This window comes from Hippocampus zosterae, chromosome 10 (genome assembly GCF_025434085.1).
Source record: "Hippocampus zosterae strain Florida chromosome 10, ASM2543408v3, whole genome shotgun sequence".
Classification (NCBI taxonomy): Eukaryota; Metazoa; Chordata; class Actinopteri; order Syngnathiformes; family Syngnathidae; genus Hippocampus; species Hippocampus zosterae.
Window position 1 is genome coordinate 17,807,786 of NC_067460.1, and position 24,142 is coordinate 17,831,927.

General features: G+C 41.5%; 1 protein-coding gene across 3 annotated transcripts in view; it reads right to left on the minus strand.

Moving 5' to 3' along the window:
* sphkap (SPHK1 interactor, AKAP domain containing) overlaps positions 1-24,142 on the minus strand; it is a 58,599-nt gene that overhangs the window by 22,537 nt on the left and 11,920 nt on the right. The window contains exons 1-3 of one of the 3 annotated variants that reach the window (XM_052077888.1): positions 15,572-15,712; positions 725-827; positions 17-127 (exon numbers count right to left, since the gene is read on the minus strand). In XM_052077888.1, coding sequence (XP_051933848.1) covers positions 17-127; positions 725-827; positions 15,572-15,696 — 339 coding nt within the window. In that variant the 5' untranslated portion in view covers positions 15,697-15,712. Of the gene's footprint in view, positions 1-16; positions 128-724; positions 828-3,666; positions 3,974-15,571; positions 15,713-24,142 lie in introns of those variants that run through there. The other 2 variants (XM_052077889.1, XM_052077890.1) reach the window with 2 other exon arrangements.

Genomic DNA, 24,142 nt, shown 5'->3' on the forward strand with positions numbered 1-24,142 from the left:
ACAGTCTGCTTCTCACCGTGGTGCAGCTGCTCTCTGTGTTGTCATCCAACAGGCCCAGTCTGCACAGAACTTTGTTATTCCTCAACCAGTAGTCTGATGAGTCCAGCACACCGTTACTGCACAGAACCTGCAACAAAATCAATCACCTTTGATGTACAACACATACTGTAGGTTGACAACAATGACCATTTTGAATAGTTTTTATTCAAATGTGTAACACCCTTTTTTTTTCACTTTCGTGATTCAAACGTTTGTATTTGCACTTGTTTTCTAGACATATATGTGTGTTGCCACAGCTCATCACAACTTGCAGCCCAATAATGAGACAGATATCAGGACATTCAAGCGGATTGCAGTTACGCTTGTGAGTTACAGGCAAGTATGCACAGCGAGTGTGATGGTAACTGCACGAAAATGTTCAGAGAAAGGTCAAATTAACCGAATCACACTGGAAATGGAAACTCAATTTAGCTTTCACCCCAGTCCAATGATCTATTCTGGCTGTGCTCCTCTCTCCCTGGAAGAGGCAGACGATACATCGGTTGCGCTTACTGCGCTACTCCCAAAGGATGAAATGGAAAGGAGCTCCCAAACAGACCAACTTGCACAAAACTGAAATACACATTTCAAGAAGAATCCATGAAGCAGACAAAGAAAGGGCCCCACTGAGATGAGGAATTGATTATTTTCCTCCATGACACCGTTGTTTTTTTTTCCCCCTTACCTTTTTACAAGCGCTGATAGTAGAGGCTACTGTGCTCTCTGTGCTGCTTCCGTCTACCTCCACAGACTCAGAGTCTTCAAACATGGCAGATGATTGGAAATTACTGTAAGACCAAAAAAAAGAAAATGTCAGAGCAAATTCTTGTCAAAATGTTCAGACTTGCTTTTGATTGGTCTTGGATCAGAAGGACCGGTTTAGACTGGAGCTGACATGAGCAGTAAAATGCCTGCCACTTGTGTTCTAACTCACACTTCTCAAGGCCAAGAAATGCAAGTTGGAGTCATACACAGTACTTTAAGAGTACTAACTGTCGGAACGCAGGTTGCCAGGAATGGCATATGTGGACCGCTTCCGTGGAGAAATTGGACAAGATCCGATTGTTGATACTTTTTTTTTTTAACCAAGTGCCAGAAAACCTACATAACGATTATACCGTTTTAATGGGTGACAATAAGTCACTTCAAATCTGACTGATGATCACAGGTGGAAAACCGATGGATGATGTATCCTGATTTCAATGTAATCAGCGCTCATGACTCAAAAATAATCATTAAGAAGAAAACAGCTAGGGCGGCCCGGTAGTCCAGTGGTTAGCACGTCGGCTTCACAGTGCAGAGGTACCGGGTTCGATTCCAGCTCCGGCCTCCCTGTGTGGAGTTTGCATGTTCTTCCCGGGCCTGCGTGGGTTTTCTCCGGGTGCTGCGGTTTCCTCCCACATTCCAAAAACATGCGTGGCAGGCTGATTGAACACTCTAAATTGTCCCTAGGTGTGAGTGTGAGTGTGAATGTTTGTTCGTTTCTGTGTGCCCTGCGATTGGCTGGCAACCGATTCAGGGTGTCCCCCGCCTACTGCCCGGAGACAGCTGGGATAGGCTCCAGCACCCCCCGCGACCCTAGTGAGGATCAAGCGGCTCGGAAGATGAACGAATGAATGAATGAAAAAAACAGCTCAAACCCCTAGTGGGAAGTATTAGCGTTTTGTTTTATTTTTTAGACCTTGTAACAGGTAACTGGCCCAGGATGAGCACCAAGTCTAAAAAGCGAGTGCAAGGAACTGAAAACCAACTGTACATTGAACCCCTATTTAAAAAAAAAATAGTTTTACCCACCCCGCATGCTTCAAACACACTAAAACTGTTTGGTGTTTTTTGCTATTGTAAAGTGTCCTTGGGTGTCTTGAAAGGCGCTTATAAATAAAATGTATTATTATTATTATTATTATTAAAACAAACTTCAACTGATTAAAACACACTCTTTAAAACCTCTTGGGACCTGGCGTCCACATGTGTGGACATGACGTCTTTGGTTTTCAAGACGATAATGTTAAATTTTGGACTATAAGGGCCTGGCGTCCACTTACCAGGACGTTACATCAAGTAAAAAGATAATTCGTTGTTTTTACATCCATCAGGTCCCAATTAGCCTAAATATCAAAGAGAAAATAAAAATAAAATAAAAATGCATGCCTTGCAAGAGTTCGGGTTTTAGGAGACATAGTCCAACCGTATTTCAGCACCCCCCCCCCCACCCCCACCCCCCCTCCCGCTGCTAGCATGTGCCTTTAAGAAGCAGGGCAGGGTGAGGCGGCATGAGACTATGATGGGTCTGCATGTGAATGTCTGGGCAACTCACATAGGGTAACCCCCCCCCCCCTTCTGAAATAATCACTTCGGAATGCTTTATCTGTCAAATGTCAGCTTTAAAACAACATAATAACCAAAGCTTCTTTGCAATAGCACTCACATGGAGCAATTTCACAAAGAAGTAGGGCACGGGTGCTAATGGACAAGAGAGCGGTTGTCTTTCTCTACCTCACATATATCAAAGCTAATTGTAAGCGTTTTCCCTTAAAAAGCCTGAGGACCACCAACCATCTATTTGATCTCAGGGAACAATCCCCAGGGCAAATTTGGGTGTTGGGGTTGGGGGTGGGGGGCGACTGAGCTGGAAATGCAGGGACAAGACGATGTACAGGAGATAAGTGGATCTGATGTGCTATTAAGTGCCTTCTCTGAGGAACACAACAAAACACCCGTCAAGAAGCGCGCAGACTTTTGCAGAGACTGCTGCTAGGAATGTGACGTAAAGACATCCAGATTTGTCTGCCATTGATATTTTACGCAGAGCAGATTCAAGTAGAAATAGCTGGTGTTATTTCCTCTCTTTCTCAGCTGTTTTCGGAAACGAATCATTCCTTTTGTCTTTCAAGAAGCCAACAGAAAGCATGTGTCAATTTCCGATTTTTCCAACCGGGCTAGTTTCGATTGCGTCCTTCCAACTTTGCGTGGTAACAGGTGGACAAATGCGATGTAAACAAAGAAAACAGTTCATAGTGATCCTTTCAGCAATAAAATGTCACTTACAATCGTTTATAATGATTTCATCTTTTATCTGTTAAGTCCGTTTATTTAGTCAACGTGGAGAAGACACAATTATTTCAAGGTCAGTCCTTGTGCTCGGTTTTTATCTCTCTCTTTCATCACAGGAAGACAACTTAGTGACACGGCTGATATTTTATTTCTGTAACCGAATCAGCCAGCCTGCTCGTTTCGTCCCTTTGAAAGAGATACCTTTAAATGGGCAAAACAATCAGTGCACTATGCATGCATAAGGCTTTTTTTCCCCCATACACAGAGATGGGGAAAATTTTGGTTAATATGGAATCTAAAGCATAGAGAAGGAACATTTCAGCCAGCAAACCAGTTCTTGAACATCTTGTCAGGTGCCCCGGTGATGCTGGCTTTGAAGACTTTGCATCATAATAGGAGACACAACACGCAAAGGAAGAGGCTTTCAAAGACTTCACCCCAGTTTACACGCCAATTAAGTGCCGTCGCCTCATTATTTACAATACTGTACCGCCATAAATGCGACAAAATGCTGCACTGTGGAAATCGTGCCAGTTTTTTTTTTTTTAGCCCAAGTAAAACAATCTGCATTACCATGGTGTTTTCAGAAGGCACTTTGCGTCTGTCATGATGTCCAAACGAGCAAACCGTCCTCCACGGGTGAGAAAATGTTCCTCCTCCGAGAGGTCGACCAAAAAAAGCACAACGGAGCGCACAAAAGCGTGCCGGTGCCCGGGTCACTCTCCGGTCCACATGCGCGTCCCCGAGCGTCCAAGAAGTGAAAGTGTGAATTTCGTACCGACTCGTCTAACACAACGAGCCCCGGCGGTGTCAGCTGCACTTGTGACGTTCTTCTACCACGCGAGCAAGCCACGCACACGCGCCTTCGGGCACGCGTCACGGTTCCAACCGTGCGCGCGCACCTTGGCGCGCGCCGTGTTGCTGAAAGACCTCGAGCCGCGTCATGGATGACCTTTAAATGAATCGTTTGCATAGACTAACGGACCGTGATTAGTTTTATGAGTCCGTTGAAGGATTCGCAACAATAAATGATTGTGTAGATGACTTGTACGCTCTTGTTTATTCAATGAATGTATTTTGCCGCGAGTCGAGGCGTGTTGCAGACCCCCTACGGGGGGTGCCTCGAACCATCAACATTTGACATCAGCGGAGAAAATCAATAGACAGCCTTTTCATTACACTTTTTTTCCCCAAAGATAACCGCATGAGAGCTCTTGTCTTGTCTTTTGATCTCATGAACTTATAAGACGGGGGAAACAAGGGACGTGGAAGAAGGTGACAGGGAGCAACAATAATGATGACGAAACAGAATCGGAGAAGCAAGCTATTCCCCATCCACAGCTATATTTAAGATATATTTTGATGGAGTCAATTTAGAAGAACGGTTTGTGGAAAATGCTTTGTCCTTTCCCAGCCTGGAAAAAAAAACTCACTGGCTTCTTCTTTCAGCTGTTGTCATTATCGGTAATCTTGCAATTGAGCATTTTGGTGGCATTGCTTTGTTTTGCGCATGCAGGATCTGTCAGTTCAGTCTCAAATAACCTGCCAAAATGTCGCTTGTGGCAAAGCTGTGTCCAGCTTTTATGTGAACACCATGCGAGGACAGCTATTGTGTGTGTGCGTGCAAAGGTCTTCTTTCGCTGTGCCAAGTTATCCAAGTATTGTAAATAATTGCGTTAAAAATTCAAGTGTACTTTTTACTTGTGTACTTTCAGAGTCTGTACATTTTACTTTTAATTTTTCATAGGAGATAAATCAGTTATTCAACTTTTTATTTATTTATTTATTTGTTTATTACAATGTATTTCTACTTCAGTCCAGTGTGTGAGTACTTTTGCCAGCTCTCGAGGTTTGGGGTTTGAATCTCGGCTCCTGTGTGGAGTTTGCGTGTTTTTTTCCCCCTTTTTTGTGGGTTTTCTCTGATTGCTCTGGCTTCCTCCCTCATCCCAAAAACATGCACAATGAAGGGTCCTCAAACTCAAACAAAGCCGTGTCGTGAACAGGTGCATGCTCCGCACCATGACATTGTGACAAAGTACAACATTAAAACTGAATCAAGTGTAACTGTGTTCGCTGTATGTCAAAGAAATGAAAGTGAAATGAATCTAAGCCCACATTTCTGAAGCAAACTTCTGGTGGTTGCCAATAACGAGCAAATGGCCTTATTTCTTTGCAGAATAAAGTAGAGCAAAGTAGCTCTTCTTTTGGTTGCATAACGGCTGCAGGTGCGGCATAAAACATGATGTAAGCATCCGTAAAAATCATGCCTGCAGGTTTAAAGGAAATGTTCGTCACAATCACTTGAAGCTGTCTGGGAGGCTAGACAAAGTAATGTCAAAGTTTTCTGCAGTGTCTGTGGTTAGGCACAATTTCCCTCCTCGGTCCATTAGCGAGGCCAATAAAAAAAAAGAAACGCGAGCGAGAATTGCTGTGACTTTTCAGTTTTCCATTTCTGTGACAGAAATGATAGAAAAAAATGGTTAGAGACAACAGGTTTTGTGCTTGTGTATGTGTGTGTGTTGTGAGTGGATAAGGTTTGAATTGATTAGTCAACCAGTCAATAGGTCGACTTCACTACTCCGAATGAATATTTAGTGCTTGACTCATCTTGCCACAGAAGTGTTTTGGGCATTTCATCTTTCAGTCGGCCAATTCATGGAGGGCGAGTTTTAAAGATGGGCCCAGTGATGGGGGGGGCGGGGGGGGGGGGGCTTGCTGAAACACCGCAGTGCACATCCTCTCCAAATCAATCTCACGGGTTCGGTCTGCAGATTGTAGAGCATGCAGCATCACATGCAGATAGTGACAAAGATTGGAGGATGGCGATTACAAGATGTCACGGTTTGTTTTGTTTGACGTGGACTCCGAGTTTTTGACTGACACACTGAGCTGTGTTTTTTTTCCCATTTCGTTTAGAAATAATATGAATGGCTGACATGTTATTTCTCCGGAAATGACTTCCCAAAGGGTGAATGTCGAATGCCACTGATGACAGATGAGTGTTCCACTGACAGGTGTTGAAGTGCTAATCTTTCTGCCCACACGAGTAGCTGTAGGTGTCCTTGTTTCTGGCCAAAAAAAAAAGCTCGGCATGATGCTTTTGTTTTCAACATCCGAGTTGGAATCACAACAGCAAAAGACATGAAGGCTCCAAACTGCCAGAAACTTAAGAGTTGCATAGCAACAGAGACTCTCTTCTCATGCTATTCTCAAACAGACAACAGACAAATAAATAATTGTGGATAATTACAGTGCTAATTGCCTTTTGGTGGTGATTTATGTTCAGCCAGTATGAACATATGAACACACACACATTTTTCTCATTTATCTTTTTTCCCCTCTTAATCCTGTCCTTCCTCTCATCACCCTTTTTTTGGTACTCTACGCTTGTTAATCCAAAGGCTTTTCAGTGGCGAGAACTAATCCATTGCACACTTTCTCGAAATAAAAGATGGAAGGACAATTACAGTGGAGATGAAAAGCCAGAACATTTAAGAGAGCTGGCGGTTTTAAAAAAGGAAACCAAACAAGGGAAAATCAGCACTAAAGTGGAGCTCACAGTGAACGTCTTGTCATTGTCAGACAGACTATTTTTAAATGACTGTATGCAAATCAGAAAAGCCATCACGTGGAAGCAGAAAAGTCAGACAGACCAAAGGATGCACTCACTATTCTGAGCCGTTGTGTCATGACAAAGATATTTATAGAACATCCAAAGAGCCAATTGTGCTTGCAGGCCCGTGAATTCTCTGAATTGGTCAATAAATAAATAAAAAGCTGGTTTGATAGAGTTTGTATGCTCCAGCGGCAGTTTACATTTTCGAGAAATTGCCTTTCTTGCATTCATAAAAATAACGTGCTGTTCAGTAAAAGTGGTCCTTTTTTTTCAATGATGCTACTATTTAGAATGCGACATCTTTTAATTCGTAAACACCATTCTGAGCCAGATACACTCTCAAAGACAAGCACTTATTATATATATTTTAAAAAAAAGATTTTTTTTACATATACATGGAGTACAGTACTGTATATGTTGCTCTATGTGACTCGCTGTTGTTTTGCAGCTTCTCGCAGACCATTTGCGGACTTTCAAAAAAAGTTTTTTCTTTACCTGTTTATGTTAATTGGACGCTACTTCGCGGATTTTCGTTTATCACCGGTGGTTTTAGTCCACATTCACCACAATAAATGAGGGATTACTGTTGTTTTGCAGCTTCTCGTGGACCATTTGCGGACTTTTAAAAAAAGTTTTTTATTTACCTGTTTATGTTAATTGGACGCTACTTCACGGATTTTCGTTTATCAGCGGTGGTTTTAGTCCACATTCACCGCGATAAACGAGGGATTACTTTATGTAGAATTTACCTGGGGCTTTAAAATGGGGCGGGGCTGCCACTGACAGGTGACCATTCACTTGCCGTATTTTAAATACGTCAATAGCAAATCTTAAAAAAGGTATCGAAGTTTGGATGAGTAAGAAATGACTCACTTCGTCACCAGCATAACCCCAATGGTAAGATACGTTTCCCTTGGCCAGATCTGTAGAATTATCTTTGAGTTTGAATCCTGCTTACTTGCTTTGTTTGCCTGCTTTGCTTTGTGTCCGTGGCACTTCTTTATGTTTGCTGCATCGCTTGAACGTTACTTTCTGGTCGGAATGCGACGGAAGAATTAAGACTTGCAATTGCAGCGGTGTACATGTTCAGTTCTGTTTTGTTGGAGTGTTGTCACGTCGTGGTTGTCTGGCTGCATTGGAAAAGTTTGAATGACGATTTTGTGTTTCGGCTGGAGTTAGTCATGCCGGCGTTTTACTTCCGGTTGTGATTCCTGCATTTGTCGTCCTTGTCTTAGGTTCCAGTTGTCTGGTTTCTCGTGATGTTGAGACGATTTACTGTATATCTTGATGACATTATAAATAATTTGGATTACATTTAGAACTTTACGAGAAATAATGATAATACACAATGCTAAAATGTGATAAAATCATGATTGATAATATTATGGTTGATAAAATTATTGTTAAGATGACGGTATTGAGTTAACGAATTCATGTCTATTATTTACATTGTGATGCATGAAGATGGATACATTAATTTGTGATGTATTCATGCCTGCTTTTAGGTTTTTGCCTGCTGTGTGCTTCAATAAATAATCAAAGAGTACATAGCGAGTGATAATTTCATGTAGTGAAAAACGGAAATAACTCAAATTTGTGCTCGAATGTGCTCCTAACTCCGTCAAAGCTCCACTGATGGGGCATAGCTGAGAGCTCTGCATTCATCCTGTGACCTGCTTAGAAGATGCTCGATCACACCCTCAGTTGCTGCCCAAAAGCACCGGGAGACGATTGTATCATTGGCATCACGGCCATGTTCTGAAGACAGTCTCTCTTCAGCCAAGCAGCAATAGAAACCAGCCGAGCATTTCAGCCCCTTTATTACTAATGATGGGACTGAGTAAACCACAAGATTGATCAAAAAACAGTTTTCAACAGTTTTTGAGTTCTTCAACTCATTGTGCTAAAAATAGATACGTTATACACACACTCGAACCCAAACCGTTGGAACACGTGCATTAACATGACGGTGGAGAGCATCTGTGATTGTAAAGGTCCATATCTATCAGCAGACAGTCAATTCTTGGAAGCAATTAGCAATAATGGTCTTGTTAATCAGCGCAATCACAACCCACACTCACCTCAGTTATCCTGGATTTATTTTTTTTTAGTGTTTCCATCTAGCTGTCTTCCCACCTGGGCATTCAGCATAATGAAAGCTTATGATTATGGGATGTGATCGTTAAGAGTGTATGAAAAGGTTAATGGTGGGCAGAGTGATTGGTTGGTTTCTCAGAACCATCAATGATTAGCACAGCTGTGGCTCTCTTTCCCTTAAGGATTCGTTTGGAAATAAAGGTAGACACCGAATATAAATTGGTAGCAATATGTTTCTCATACAGTATAATATGTGAACAAATATTCCATCTGTCATATGTGAGGAAGGAGAGCACAGAGCGGGGAATCAGTGTTGGGGACAGGTTGTGATTCAGTTGACTGCTGAGATGAACCCAGCAGGTTTGGCCCGGAAGCAGCCAACGTCCTTGTATAAAGCCGAGCCAGGTTCTGGGAAGGCTGTATTAAATCAGGCGGCAGATGATCCAGGTTGGATAGAAAACCAACATTAGCGTTAGAAATGGGAAAAAGAAAAAAAAACAGCATTCAGATGGGTAGAAAGTCTTTCGGGGGTGGAGTTTCGAGCCTTGATGTTTACCTATTCTACCATTCTCTTCTCATTTGCCCCGGCTTAATCTTTGTATTTGTGTTATTGTGAGCATATTGAAAGTTCATACAAACAGAGAGAGGTCAAAGAAAGCAAAAACAAAAATAAATAACATATCAGAAATGTAGTGGTGAGTTATTTATCAGTATTATAAGAAATACAATACCGTATTGGCCCGAATATAAGACTGTGTTTTTTGCATTGAAGTACGGGTCGTCCAATATATGGGGTCGAGACATTATACCCATTCACAACGCTAGATGGTGCCAGATATCATTGAAGCGAATGCTGAACTTGACTCCCCAGGGCAAATGAACCCCTGCCATGAAGAATAAAAATAAAAATAGCGGTAGCACGAAGAAAAAAAATGGGGTTAAGAAGGAAAAGAGAAGAAAATAATAGAAGAGATAACAGAAAATGGAGAAACATAGTGACAGTCTCGAGAAAAAGGGGTCGAAGATCGGCCAGGTTAAGGTCAAGTTATGATGTAATTTACATTTCAAAAACCAGAAGCCATTCATTTACGAATGTGATTGCACTTTAGATTTGAATGAGGCAAAACAACAGGCTTTTCTCTCAGATATATTGTGATAATCATTTGTTTCAGATGTACTGAAATTATTTTCTGTATAAAAATTAATTTGGTGTTCAAAAAGTCTTTTTTCAAACTTGAGTCTTGAAAAAGAGGGGGTCGTCATATAATCAGGGCCTTCATATATTTGGGCCAATACGGTATATTTTTTAATGTCACTCTTACATTAAGGTTTGTACCAAAAAAAAAAAGGATGAGAATTGACTTTTTTGGTGCAGCAAATAGTCTGTCAGCACTGAATGAAAACAGCATGCAGTACATGAATTGAAGTAATGCAATGTGATGGTGACGAGCCGAGAGTTAATCCAGCCTTCGGCCCGGCCCCACAATCGAACGGGATAGGCTTTTACCACGTGAGGAGAAGCTGCATACTAAAAGGATGGAGACATGGAATGTCCATAATGTACGATATTTCTTTATCCGTCTTCTTGACCTTTACCACTCCACGGGATGTCTGATCAGTGCTATATCAGCAGCCTCTTATCATGCAACTGCTTGTTCACTCGGATGCACAATTGACAGCAGACGTTGTCTGTATGACTCCAGATAAAAGTGGAAACGACGCCAATGTGGCGTGAGGACTCAATTAACCTTCACAATGAAGATGAAGAGCAAACGGACCAGGTGCTTTTACTCACAGCTCGATGACAAGCTCATACAGGCAAGAGACTCAGTGGAAAGGTTGAGGGCAGGCCTCATTTATTCAGCATGTACTGTATAATAACAACTCTGGGGATTATTGTAAAACAGAGCTCTTTTTAAAGGTTCAGTATCCCTACGTTCATCGTGAATTAGTGGCAGTCGATTGAAACGTGTGTCATTCGGTAATGGTGACAATGATGGAGGAGATAATATGCGTACCACCTCTCGGTAAATTCAAAAATGCGTCATCAGAAGCTTCTACATTTGTCCAGTGCTCCACAGCTTTTGTGACAATGTGTTGGAACTGAATCATTGACGTAACTACCGTGATCCATTCTAATTTGTTGAAATGTATAGCAGGCTGAAGAATGATATCAGCAGTTGACATCCTTTGGTTCAATGCCTTTCCATTTTGAATTTGGAGTGGCACAATAACTCATCTAGAACAACTTGGGCTTTGGAACTGAACGGTTACGGTACACTTTGGGCAAAATGCAAAAATAGGAGCCATTGTCTGATTCCTGATTACTTTCGAGGCACCCATGAGCAACACACTGTTCCCAGTTGCCGAGTTCGAGCAGTGTGGCACAGTTTGTGTGCCCGTTTAACTCTGACCTCTCTCCGGTGTAATATTCTTGCATTACACCGAGAACATTCGGAACAACTTTCAGTGGAGCGTAAAGGAGTTGTAACTGTATTACAATACCAGCGCTAAATAAGTCATTTCAACAGTGTCAACTGTCAATCAACTGAGCCTTTATCATCTTTGTGAAGTCCAATAGCTCTTACTGTATATTGGTTCTCATCGCCTTGCTCAGGTGGTCAGAACTGGGGGCCCTTTGAAAATAACACTTGAATTGGCCCTGCTTCAATGGCGCAAACTGAAATGATTATTTCCTAGGTCCCTTGTCAATCTTGGGTCAATAGAATTATCTTCACTTTTCGCCTACTTACAGTGACACTGGTCAGTTGTGGCTGGTCTGTGCACACAGTTATGGGTAGTGTATCGTTTAGGGTGGGGGCGGGGGGGGGGGGGGACGGGACAATGTAACTTAGAAGCCAGAAGGTAATTAAGGCCAATAAATAAATAAAGACAGGTGAAGAACTGCGGTCACAATGACGGTAATTGCGAAATCCGTTATCTTGATGGATCTGCACTCCAACAAATTAACTTGCTATCTACTAGCTTGCTGTTCATTGGTAGTTGAATAACCAGTTTAATGTAACAGCTGCCTTACACTCACAACAATGTCCCCCGGCGGCCATGAGTGAGTGATGGCCGACTGGTCAGGCATTTGGAAGGATTTCCACAGTTTAAACATTGATGAGGAAATGAATTGGCACGTGCCGGCTGTAAACACTCTGGATAAATACTTAAATACATGATCTGCAGGGAGCTAAATTTAGCACAGCCTCAAAACCTGTCCCATAAGCCTGGTTTATCAGGGTCATTCATTAAAATCGGAGACAGGCTGAACACTACGGCGGCAGGAAAAAGGAGTCTTTTCTGGTGGCTAAGGAAGCGTGAAACCACCTGGAGAGGGGAGGAATGATACAGATGATTGAACCCTGAGTTTGAATTTTAATCTCTGGGAAACATCTGTCCTTTGAGATGGAGAGAACCCACCGAAGCGGCTGCCGCTGACGCATTCTCTCCTTTGTTGCTTCATCACACTTTGAGCCTGTTTTCTCACCTCCTTTTGTTTTTGCACATTTCACCATTTTTTTTAAACCATTCCCATCTGTGAATGTGAATTCGTGTTCATTCAAGTGCTGGCTGGGTAAACAAAATTCCTCACCACTGTCAGTCGGCAATACGGTACAATAGGGATCCCCGTTTTGTTTGGAATATCAAAACCATGTCCCGTTGAGTTTTAAAACTCTGACAGCAAGGAGGACTACTTTTCAACAATTTCGTGCCTACATTATAATCCCTCGGAGACACAGGAGGGCAATCTTTACAAGAAAATGAAATAACAAGACACCTGTTGACTCATTTTGAAACAAGTCCATTCTTTTTAGGCTTAAATCCAAAATAATCAATAAATGGAAATATGTTTGCCAGACACTTCTCTTGGTCTAATTTTATTTTATTTTTTAATATAAAAGTTGCCACAGTGCATTAGCATGATTCATGCGTGATAATCACACGTGATTGCTTTTTAATGGCTAACGCAACACATGATCGTCACATCAGAGGATGGCCATCACCTTCATACAGCTGATATTTTACATGGAATAAAAATGTTTAAAAATGGATTCCTAAACATCATCATTCTGTTATCAAATTTCTTAAATGTTAGATACAATATGTATCCCAATCCGAAGAATACATTTTAATTTTATTGGGTGTGACGAAGAACAAATTATGCAAATGAACTACAGAGATGACACCAGCAGCAAAAAAACAAAACAAAACAAACAAACCATCTCTAAAGACCACTAATTAACATCCTAAATTCTACCAAGACCAAAGTGTAAATAAAAAAAAAAGGTCCAGCGTAGAACCCGTGATGCCAAAGTAGTAGCTTTTATTAATGTGCACATGTCCATCTGTTCCAATGCTAAACTAACTCACGTCCCTTCTAAATTATGTTTCGGTGTAGGTTCATTGACATTTCGCTCCACAAAAGTCATCCATCCATCTATTTTCTAATCCGCTTAAGCTCACAAGGGTCGCGGGCGTGTTGGAGCCTATCCCAGCTGTCTTCGGGCAGTAGGCGGGGGACACCCTGACCTGGTTGCCAGCCAATCGCAGGCGCATGTAAAATGAGAAGTATGACAATGTGATTTACATAAAATTATCTCCGTTTATCAGCACACTGAGTCTCGAATATCTGGCAGGCTGAGAGTAATTACCGCCAAGCTGATGTGAAGACGCATTTAATCATCTGTGTGTGTGTGTGCGTGTGCGTGTGTGTGTCCAGGCGGAGGCATTGTGCATTTAATGGTAGTTTTTTGGGGGGAATGTTTTCACAGTTTGAGTTATGAGGGAAAAAAAAGATTTGCTTCACAAAATGAAAAGGTAAGTGACAAAAAAAGCAACAATGGGACTGTTTGTTGTAAATGTTGTAAATTTCCCCATTGTGGGACGAATAAATCTTATGTTGTCCTTTCTTGTAATGTAACATTAAAGCAATAAAAAAAACATTCTCAAATCTATATTGTTTTCAAGTAGGTGGCAGCACTGAAAGAACATGTTTGCGCAATGTCACATCATTTCATGAGAATCTGTTTGGAAATGGTACAATAAAGGTTTCCATGTTAGTTCAAGGTGGTTTGCCAGCACCTGGGGCAAGTATTTACACTCTCTAACCTTGGGGCAGAGTAGCACTCTCTGGGTCCACCAGTCCAGTTTGAGACGAGTTGACCCTTGAAGGCAAGGGTGTCGAACCCAATTTTGTTGCTGGCCACAATGTGGTTGCGATTTCCCTCACAGGGTCACTAAGACTGTGTTATAGCATATACATGTTTGATTGTCACATGATATTATTACATACATAAATACAAGAAATTTGAGGGACAATTGGTTTTTAAATCAGAAATGAACGTAAAAAAAAATAGTTTCTTGAATAATTATAATTTAAAAAAAATAAAAACATAATTCTCACTTATGATTTGCTTTCAGTCCACAGAAAATTATATGCCGAGCTGGATTTGGGCCCCCAGGCCTTGCGTTTGCCACCTGTACTGAGTCAGACTCATGTTTATTGGCCATGTACATAAAACACACAAGGAATTTGTCTTTGGTAGCTACACTGGTAACAAGCAACTATGATAAACAAAGACATGGCATATAAGTATAGAAAGACTTTCTATTCTACTGCTCTAATTTTTAGGCTAGATTCTCACTAGCCTAAAATTCTGTAAAATTTCTGATTCAAGTCACAAAATTGTGATGTCCTTGTTCGCAAGTGGCACACCTTTGCTATGAGCAGCATCAATCATCACACTTCATGCGCCACAAAGACTAGCAAATGCCTCTGTTTGCTCTCCCAAGTTGCACCGACTATCCTCCTCATCACTCTCACGCTGCAGTTATCAAGACATTGAGCGCATTTATTACGAGCGACTGTAATGTTCTCTGAGAAATTCTTTGAGCATGGATCATCAACCGAATCGGTAAAGATCATTTCATGAAATAAGCGCCATCTTTCACGTCAAGACTTTTTGACATGACATGGCATCATTGCCCTTGCGGCGAATGAGGCAATTTGGCTCACGTCTCTCCCATTTGGCAGAGCAGATTGCCAGTCCGTTCCTGGCTGTGTTTTATTGTGCGTCAGTACTGACCTCCAGAAGTCGACGGAAAACAAATAGCGGCGATATGATCAAATTACTTTCATTCAGACAGATTGGGTCGTGTAAAATATTTCCAAGCTTATTTTAATTAATGACGCCATATTTTTGTTGCAGCAAAGCGAATTATATCATCATTAATTGTGAAACGCAATGCACCGTATTTGGGTGCTGCGATGAATCTGCTCCCATTTGATACGACAAAAATATTTTTTTTTTAAGTGCACTGACACTTTACATTGATAATGGCCTCATATTATAGCACCAAATGTTCTGTGAGCCGCCGTGTCTGCAGAGATGCTCCGACAGATGGCTGTGGGAGAAACACTCTGGCGCCCTGCGGTCTACAACCACATCACTGTCTCCTACTATACACACACACGACGGTACACAACATCTCTCAGGCTTCCGGCCATGCCACATCTGCTCAAGTGTGTGTGTGTGTGTGTGTGTGTGTGTGTGTCCATCTCCACTTGATCTAATATACATTCACAACTTGCAAAGATGAAATCAAAAGCTACATTAATGTAATTAAAATCAAATTACTAAGAAAAATAGTAAAAAATAAAATGACAATCACTGAAAGATCACAGTCATGCATGTGAGAAATCTAGGCATGAAAATAATACGCGGCACGGTGGTCGACCGGTTAGCACATTTGCCTCACAGTGTAGAGGTGCAGGGTTTGATTCCGAATCCCGCCTTCCTGTGTGGAGTTTGCTTGTTCTCCACGCGCCTGTGTGGGTTTTCTCCGGGTACTTCGGTTTCCTCGCACATTCCAAAAACATGCATGGCAGGCTGATTGAATATTCTAAAATTTCCCTGTAGATGCGAGTGTCAGTGCGGCTGGTTGTTCGTCTACGTGTGACCTGCGATTGGCTGGCAACCAGTTGAGGTGTGCTTTGCCTACTGCCAGATGACAGCTGAGAGAGGCTCCAGCATGCCTGAGACCCTTTTGAGGATAAACGGATTTAAAAAATTGATAGATGGATGGATGGATAATAATTATAATAATAATGAGAAGAAGATATTGATGATGGTAATAATATCATATCATGTGAAAATGTAGTCATAAGAGGTGTATTTTTCTTTTGAAAATGTCACAGCTATAAATTACACCACATGGAAAGAGCCGAATTGCCCCCACTTTTATCGGTCAAATGAAAAAAATATATCTGAAAACCCTGATCTACCTGAAAACTGATTTTTTTTTTTAAATCGACATAAAAAATGATGCCATCTGTGATTCAAATTTGCTGTTGACCACTGTTATTTTAAAATCTCTGTTAGATTTAAAGGTTCAAAAAAAAAATCATATACCTGTACATATGGAAAAGAACACTTCAAAGGTACTGTTACATGCAATGTTATGGGCGTAATATGACTAAAATGGTCTTTTGTAATCCCTAATGTCTGATCATTAGAGAACCATTACCTTCCTCAACTCTTGACGGGATTGCTGGAGCCAGAAAATATATATTTTTTTGTCTTTCATGCTCTGTGACGAGCCCAGTCCCAAACTGTTTTCTATTATATGTCACAGTGCAGAAAGTGAACAAGCTGTGAAATGAGGATACTTTACACATCCCACTGATCTGGCAAGAGCACAGTATCACCACTCGGAGGAAGACGCGTGTGCAGATACACACACAGATACAAAGTCCTCACGCACATACACTTGACAGTGTGTTTCTTATCTGTTCCTCCAAATAGTTCCCTTGACCCTGGGGGGAAAACTCAGAGGTGTAATATTGGCATGAAACCCAGAACAGAGAATTTCTCACTTCCCACAGTTAGACTGCAGTGCCAAATTCATTCTTTTTGTTCCTCTGCTAAAAAAAATAAATAAAGGAAATTAAATATGGAATGCAAAACATAATCAATGCTATTATTTGTAGAAGATAAGGCAGCGATGCACCATCTTTTGTGTGAATGAAATCTGAATATTCTTGTTTCGAAATGATTTGAGAAGGCCAAAATAATCTATATTCAAACACTCTTTATTGTATGAGGGTGACAGTCCACATTAATCCGCCCTTGAGACGGAAGAGAGAAAAAAATGACTCAAGGGGGCTTTGGGTAAACAGAGATAAAGGCATAGACTCGTATAAAATGTAAACCATAAAACAAGCCTTTATCTCACCAGGAAGGTCACAAATGTTCACACGTGGCCGTTTGGGAATGACGAGAAAGTGACAAACTGTCTAGTTAAGGCATGAAGATGTGTCTTTTTTTTTTAATGGTACACTGCCGCTTGTTCCTAAAGTAAATGTTGAGTAAAATGATGAAAATTGTGATTAAAATGCGTGAGCAATCACGTCAAATTACCAAACTGTAATTTCTTGAGTTCTTTTTAAATATGCTTTGCTTGCTACCGTCCTGCAGCAATCTCGGGGAAAGACGTCAAATATGTTGTCGTGTTAGCAGATTTGGATCTGGATATCGAGTGAAAGCAAGAAGGGAGAGGGATTGAGATGGATGAAAAGAAAGAGAAGCAAGGGACACCTTGGGAGGGAAATGTGGGGGTAATTAGCATCTGCTCCATGATGGCTGAATCCATGCAGAGGGAAGATGATAGAAAATGGCAAAAAAAAAAAAATGGTGATTCACCGCTGTTCGAAGCCTCTTTCACACTCTGATTGGTCAACATACGGAAACATATGTTCATCGGCTGTTGTGTAAAATTCCACTTTTACCTACCAGCTGGCCAACTTCTATTTGTCCCAAATGACAGAACCAGAATATTTTCAGCGCCGGTTTTCACAGTGCCCTTCACTATTTTTCATCTCCGTGTCTTTGAATGCTCTACTGAGCCTTACCAGAACATCTGCACCATGTCGCGTATATTTTGCAAGGAAAGGTCAAGGTTGTTGATGTGGGTGCATGGTATGAACGCAACCTTAATTTGAATAAAGGTGGGTGATGTGCGATGACTCGCTGCAGTAGAGATGATGGATTGCTTGTCATGTTCACCATGCATACACAAAGATATGAGGACACGTTGCCATTACACCAACAAAAACGGAAAATGAAAGCCAACGGCCCATTTTTTTGCCGCCACATTTTCTGGCAGATGTTCTACAAGATCATCAACTCATTAGAACTTAGAACAGAAAAGCGTCTTCTGCAAACCGTTCCAACATGGCGACAAATATACAACTGTCCAAAAAGTCTTCTTAAGATTGAAGAGGAACCAGCGTTGTGACTGTTGTCAGTACTGCCCACCAGTGTTTTACCATTGCAACTGCGTAAATCGTGATACCAACCAGAGTTAGCGTTCAAATCCTACAAGCAAGGCACCACTCCACCCCTGCGCTCAACTTCCCCCTCACTCTGACATCATCTTCCTGCATGCCTGCATGTGTTGTCTGTAATTCTGTGTTGTGCGGACCAAAAAGAAAAATATAAAGCAGAATGTCAATTCAATATTCCCTCGAGGGATCAAAATCGGTATCAAACTAGGATTGTATTAGCTGAAACTCCAAAAGGGCGGTGTAAATATGTCAGATTTACTTCAATGTTTTATGAATAAGATCTCACTGGCCAGATTTGAGAAGGCAAACAAATGACTTGTACAATATCACCTGGAGCCATCTGTTCTCGCCCGCAACACTCCTTCCTCCATTAAATGAATTTCGACCCTCTCTTTGCAACATATTCTTCTTTTTCATGCAGGAGTATGGGCACGTGGCACGCCGTACCTGTTCAGGAGGCCGTACTGCCGATACGTCAAAGTAGTTGCAGGCTGAGAAGTGTTCCGAGAGGCCCGCTCACCCCCACCAGTGAGCCGTTCATTAGTATTTTTTTAGTAGCTCTCATTCTGTCCCTTGCTAAAGTGCTCGTCAATTCATTTTCTTCTCACTCACTCCCGAACCTGACACCCCGAGGCCCCAGTGATAGATTGCAACTATTATGCGGTGTAATGACTCCCACACCTGAGTAGGTGTTAAAAGGGAGTGAAACAAATGCGACCCCATTTGTGTATGTGTGTGTGTGTGTGTGTGTGTGTGTTATGACCTTCACTGTTTTCTTTTTTTAGTTTATGGAGAAAAAAAAAACAAGTATGAAAGAAGAGATCGGGCAGGCTGAAAAAAAACCCCAGAATAATAATGGCTGCATGTGAGAGTAATTATGACCCCACACAGCCCCACATGACGACGATCATAATCTCGTGCTTCAGACCCCAAATTTGCATAACAACAAAGCAAATGTCAATGTTACACAAGGTTAATGAACCATTTAGTAATGTAAAGCCTACAGTATTGACACGCTTATTCATGTCACCATTTTTCACACATGACGGCTGTGACAGTCCGACCGTGACACAGGTGTGAAGCTGAAATGGTGTCACAAGACATCTGGAATGGTGAGAAGAGAAAGAACACTCATGATAAGAAATGTGCTTTCATACAGGCATAAGAGGTGGGTGGGAGACTATCGGATGTTTGTGTTGCTGGGATGGCAAATGAGAAGAACATTGTTTGAAAGCATTCACCACCATCATTTCCACTAATGGGAATGTTTTAATTGGTTGGTCGGTTCATGCCTGACTCGTCTCCTACCCTGCTATGAATATTTAGGTCTCGCACACAGGCGGATCATTTTTATACGTTATTGATCGCTTGAACCGATATCATGAACAAAACAATTTCATACTTGAAAATCACAAAACTTTGAATGTTCTTTTTAATCACTTGTTTTGGGGCGGAGCTTTTTCAGATTAGTTAAATATGAGTGGATAAGTTAGCCTGCACAGACGGGTGGTGTGTGTGTGTGTGTGTGTGTGTACATCTGAGATCAAATTTGCTACAATGAAAACCCCCCTGTTGTGAAAAATTTCTTGCGGCAAACATGATTTCGTTGTAGAGGAGTTTCACTTTATACAGGTAGTGTTTTGGGGGATTTTGTACACATTGTGACGTATTATTATATACTAAATACCCACTGAAGGGCCAGGTACAAAATTCACCGCCCGCCACTGCCAAAAAGACAGTCCTCAAAATAAATGTCATTTGAACTTGTGAATGGATGGCATCAACGAGGGTAATTAGAAGATAAAAAATGGAGGTTTATTGCCCATGTTAACTGCAAGTAATTGACAATAAATTGCTTGCCATGCTGGAGCTCCCTGCTCTGTAAACACAGCCGGCTCAACAGTTCGGTCTAGATTAAGTTTGATCACCTTCATCTCACCTTTTATCCCTCGTCTCACTTTGCCTGCCTCCAGTTTTCACAGATATTGTATGCCATGTGTTCATTATTCATTTCAGCAGCTTGCTTTGTTCAATTTCTTCACTCCGTCCCCAGTCATCATGGCAACGACAATTATGCATTGGTACAGCAGGCAGGTGTCTCTTATGTTCATGAGACAGGACCACCACCTCAAAACAGACAAAATTAGGATAAAAAAAATATATCGATTGTAATTGCTTATGTTCTGTAACTTTACTGGACATACTTTTTTTTCATTTGACAGCACCAGGAACAGCAAATATGTGAAATAGCAATATGTACACTTTGCGGACAAAGTACAGGACTCCCGAAGTTTGATACTCAAACAAGACAGCACAACGTAATGAGAAGTAAAGGATTAAGGTAAAAGATGGATGAACGATAGACGGCTAGGGGGGGACAGACGCACTGACATTTCCTACCTATTACCATGGTCCACAGAGTGTGTGATCTCTCTGCCCATCGACACCGCTGCTCCAGGCTTTTTATGAGCACTGGTGTGGAATGTAGGCCTGCTGTGACCAGGCACATATTTATTTTCAGAGGAGCCTTAGGTAACGCAGGCAAACTTTTGAAGAATTTCAAGCACCGCTCGGGCCAGTTTTTGATCCGTCGGCCAAATCAGGAATGACAGCGCATGCTTGAATGGCTGCAAAGTCATATAAAATTTAAGCAACAATGCAATCTGTGCACATGCACCTTCCAGTCGGTCGCGAGCGTGTCATGTGCTTTTCAAAGCATGCACCTGTGCTGCGTTGTAGGTGCTCTCTTTTGATCAAGTGGAAAATTGTCACTGAGACCTGTCGAACTTTGAGCTTTTGATTGCCATGTGATCAATATTCTCCACTGCCAAAAGCCATTAGACGGTCTCTGCCTCATCAATGGCGGTCACAAAAGAGACAAGACACCAAAAGGCACCACACAACACCGATAAGTACACGAAACTCAATATCTGAAAGTGGTGCAGCACGGCCACAGAAAACAGGGACACAAGCATGTGATGATGCCATCTGTTCAAAAGGTTGGCTCACTCCAGACACGGGATTCTTGAGCTACCACGGTACCTTGCAAGCCACCGGCATGGCATCATTGCCCTCCTTCTGATGCAGATTTCAGTTGATTAATAAAACGTCACATCAAATAGGCAGATAGGTCAGGTCTGGTGCCATTAAAAACGCAAATATTGTAAATGAATGAATGTAATGACCAAATGCGATTCCTTTTTGAACAATGATTCTCAACTGGGGGCCAGGAACCCAAAATGGGCTCATTATGTGGGTGAGTTGGAGACAGATAGCCCCCCCCCCCCCCAAAAAAAAGACAGAATGCATGGCCATGCTGCACCAGAAGGCATGCTCAGTTAAACGCCTTACTTCAGGGGTGTCAATTTTATTTTTTTTTATTTTTTTTGTCGCGGACCACTTTGATGTTACATAAAAAGACACGGCTGGCTGGATCTGGCCTTGAGTTTGACACCTGTGCCTTTCTTATTTTTTATCACATCACACTTTTCGCCAGCGAATGTTTTCCTTTCATTTATTTTTGGACTGTAATGTGACAGACTACCGCTAGCATAGTTCAGTGATACACTGCACTTTACGTTCCGACATATGCAGAAATTGTGGCTGGGTCACTGCCGTTGGAGCAGAACTCATATGCTGCAGATCCCTTGTAGATTGAAATACTTATTGTGACCTTCCAGGTCAAGCTTGCCTTTCATTTGGAAAATTAAAATCTTTTTGACAGAAATGTGTCTGAAAGTGTATTTGCAGTGTAATAGCTCATGTATCCCTAATTTCTCTACCTCTGTAGCATATCCATTTTCCAGACAGAACATATCAGGTAGCAAAGTGTGTTTCATGCTCTTGCCAGTTGCCACATGGCTAAGAAATCGACAAAACAGTGCGGCTCAACCTCTGGCTATCGATGTTCCTGGCTAGCGATGTGCTACACATCTCACATATCAAATAGCATCATTGTTCATCATAATTTCGACTCTAATGATTGCAGTTTTTATATTATCGATTTTATACTATTATTATTATTATCTAACTATTGACGTCTTAATTTTCTAAAAATGATTAGATCAATACCAGGATTTTTGGACAACATATTTTCTTGGTAACTTCTTTAAAATGTTGTCATGGTTTTGCAGCAAGAGGAAAATGCGGGTCTCAGGTCGCCAACAGTTGAGAGGTTTGGTTGATTTTGAAAGCCTTTCCCGAGAAAGCCAATACAGCACGTTTTGAAAATAATGACAACTTGCCTAATGAGGCACCTTTTCAGAGTAATGAGCAGAGATTGTTGCAGCATTAATCAGATGCTAGTTTAATTGCCCAGTCAACCTAACGAGACAAGAGCTAGAGCAATGACTCCAACAAAGACAAATTGGAGTGTCGCGTGTGTCCTCAATGACAAGGTTAGAGCAGTACAGCCAAAGGTCCTAATCTCCCCTTCCATTGGGTTTCCTTATTTGAGCTCATCTTTTTCTTTATTACGCAAGCACAAACTATTGTTTAGAAATTGCCACTAGGGGCAATCGACTCATTTTTGTCCGCTTATTTGTGTGCGCTCACTGCAGAACGTGCCGTTTTCCACAATCCTTCATGCATTCTCATTTTTCTCTTTGCAGGAGGAGTAACAATGTGCATAACCGTGATCTATGATGATAGTTCATTTCTTTAGCAGAAGACAAAAAAGCATGAGAAGCTAACGGAGTGTAAAATGTTCATGTACAGTCTATGAAAAGATAATTGCAGGAATACGGCACTTGAAAGGACGCAAATGGGTCAGTTTAGTGCATGCTAACCATAAATTAATACTTAGGATTATATGGACATTTAGATTCAGTGTACTTTGAGTTTTAGCTCAGTGAAGCAAGGTTTTACGAATTGAAAATGCTTGACTTGTATAAATAATTATCGACTGTGCTGGGTTTGGGTTTAATTACCCAATTATTAAAATCGGTGTAAAACAGTGTCTAAGGCTAAAACCGATGAGGCGAGTAATTGCATTACGAGAGAGCGCATTGCAAAATTATCTTTTTTTTTTCTATTTGAACAAATATGCCAAAAATATACTATTGTGGCGATAACTCGCTTAGTCAAATGTATCCAGGCATGTAAGTCTTTTGGAATTTACCGGTTGGATAGCCTTTGCATCTTGTGAGGACAGATTTGGACGACGCGACGTTCGAAATGTCAATTCGACAGTCTCCACACAGTCTTTCTTGGTGCTGTGGCACTTCTGTTTGAGCAGAACGTTTCCACACCGACGACGACCATTAGCCAGCCTTTTTTTCTTTAGTCACTGTTCATGTGGCTGTTCGACAGCCTCCATTTCCAGTCATTATGCACAGAACTGTGTGTGTGTGTGTGTGTGTGTGGGCATGTATTTGTGTGTTGTGATGATATTGACCAATCATGGTACTTACATGTAATTAGCCAACTAGCTTAATTTCTTTGATCATATTTAATATACTGGCAGCAAATCCATAAAAAAAAACAAACAAAAGAACAAAAAAACTTTCTACTGTCTTATTTTTGTCGTTTTCTGAAAACATCCAGATATGGTTTAGGCAACTACATCGATGCTATGAGGCAAACAAGTGTTTTTTCTTGTTTCACGAGGAAGAAAAGATCCATGGCATCATGGCTAAAAGCCCGTTCTATAAATGTCCTTGACCGCGGTGTTGAAAGCTGAGGAGCGCGGGTCAAATTGGCATTAACCACAAATCGATAGGCCTCTGTCTACTTTTGGGAGGTGACTGGAATATGTATTAGTTTTGTTCCCCCGAGGATATTCACATTTGAAATGGCAGTGCGTCCAAACGCTGGGTTGAAAAAAAATCAAAAGAACTGACTAAAGAACTGCTACATCTAGGTGATTGTATCTGTTTTGATGTTCTCGTGCGATTCACCCAGAATGAATCCGTGTGTGTGTGTGTGTGTGTACGGACGTGATCCTCATTTGTATGGCAGTAAATCATGTCAGCCAGCTTTATGCC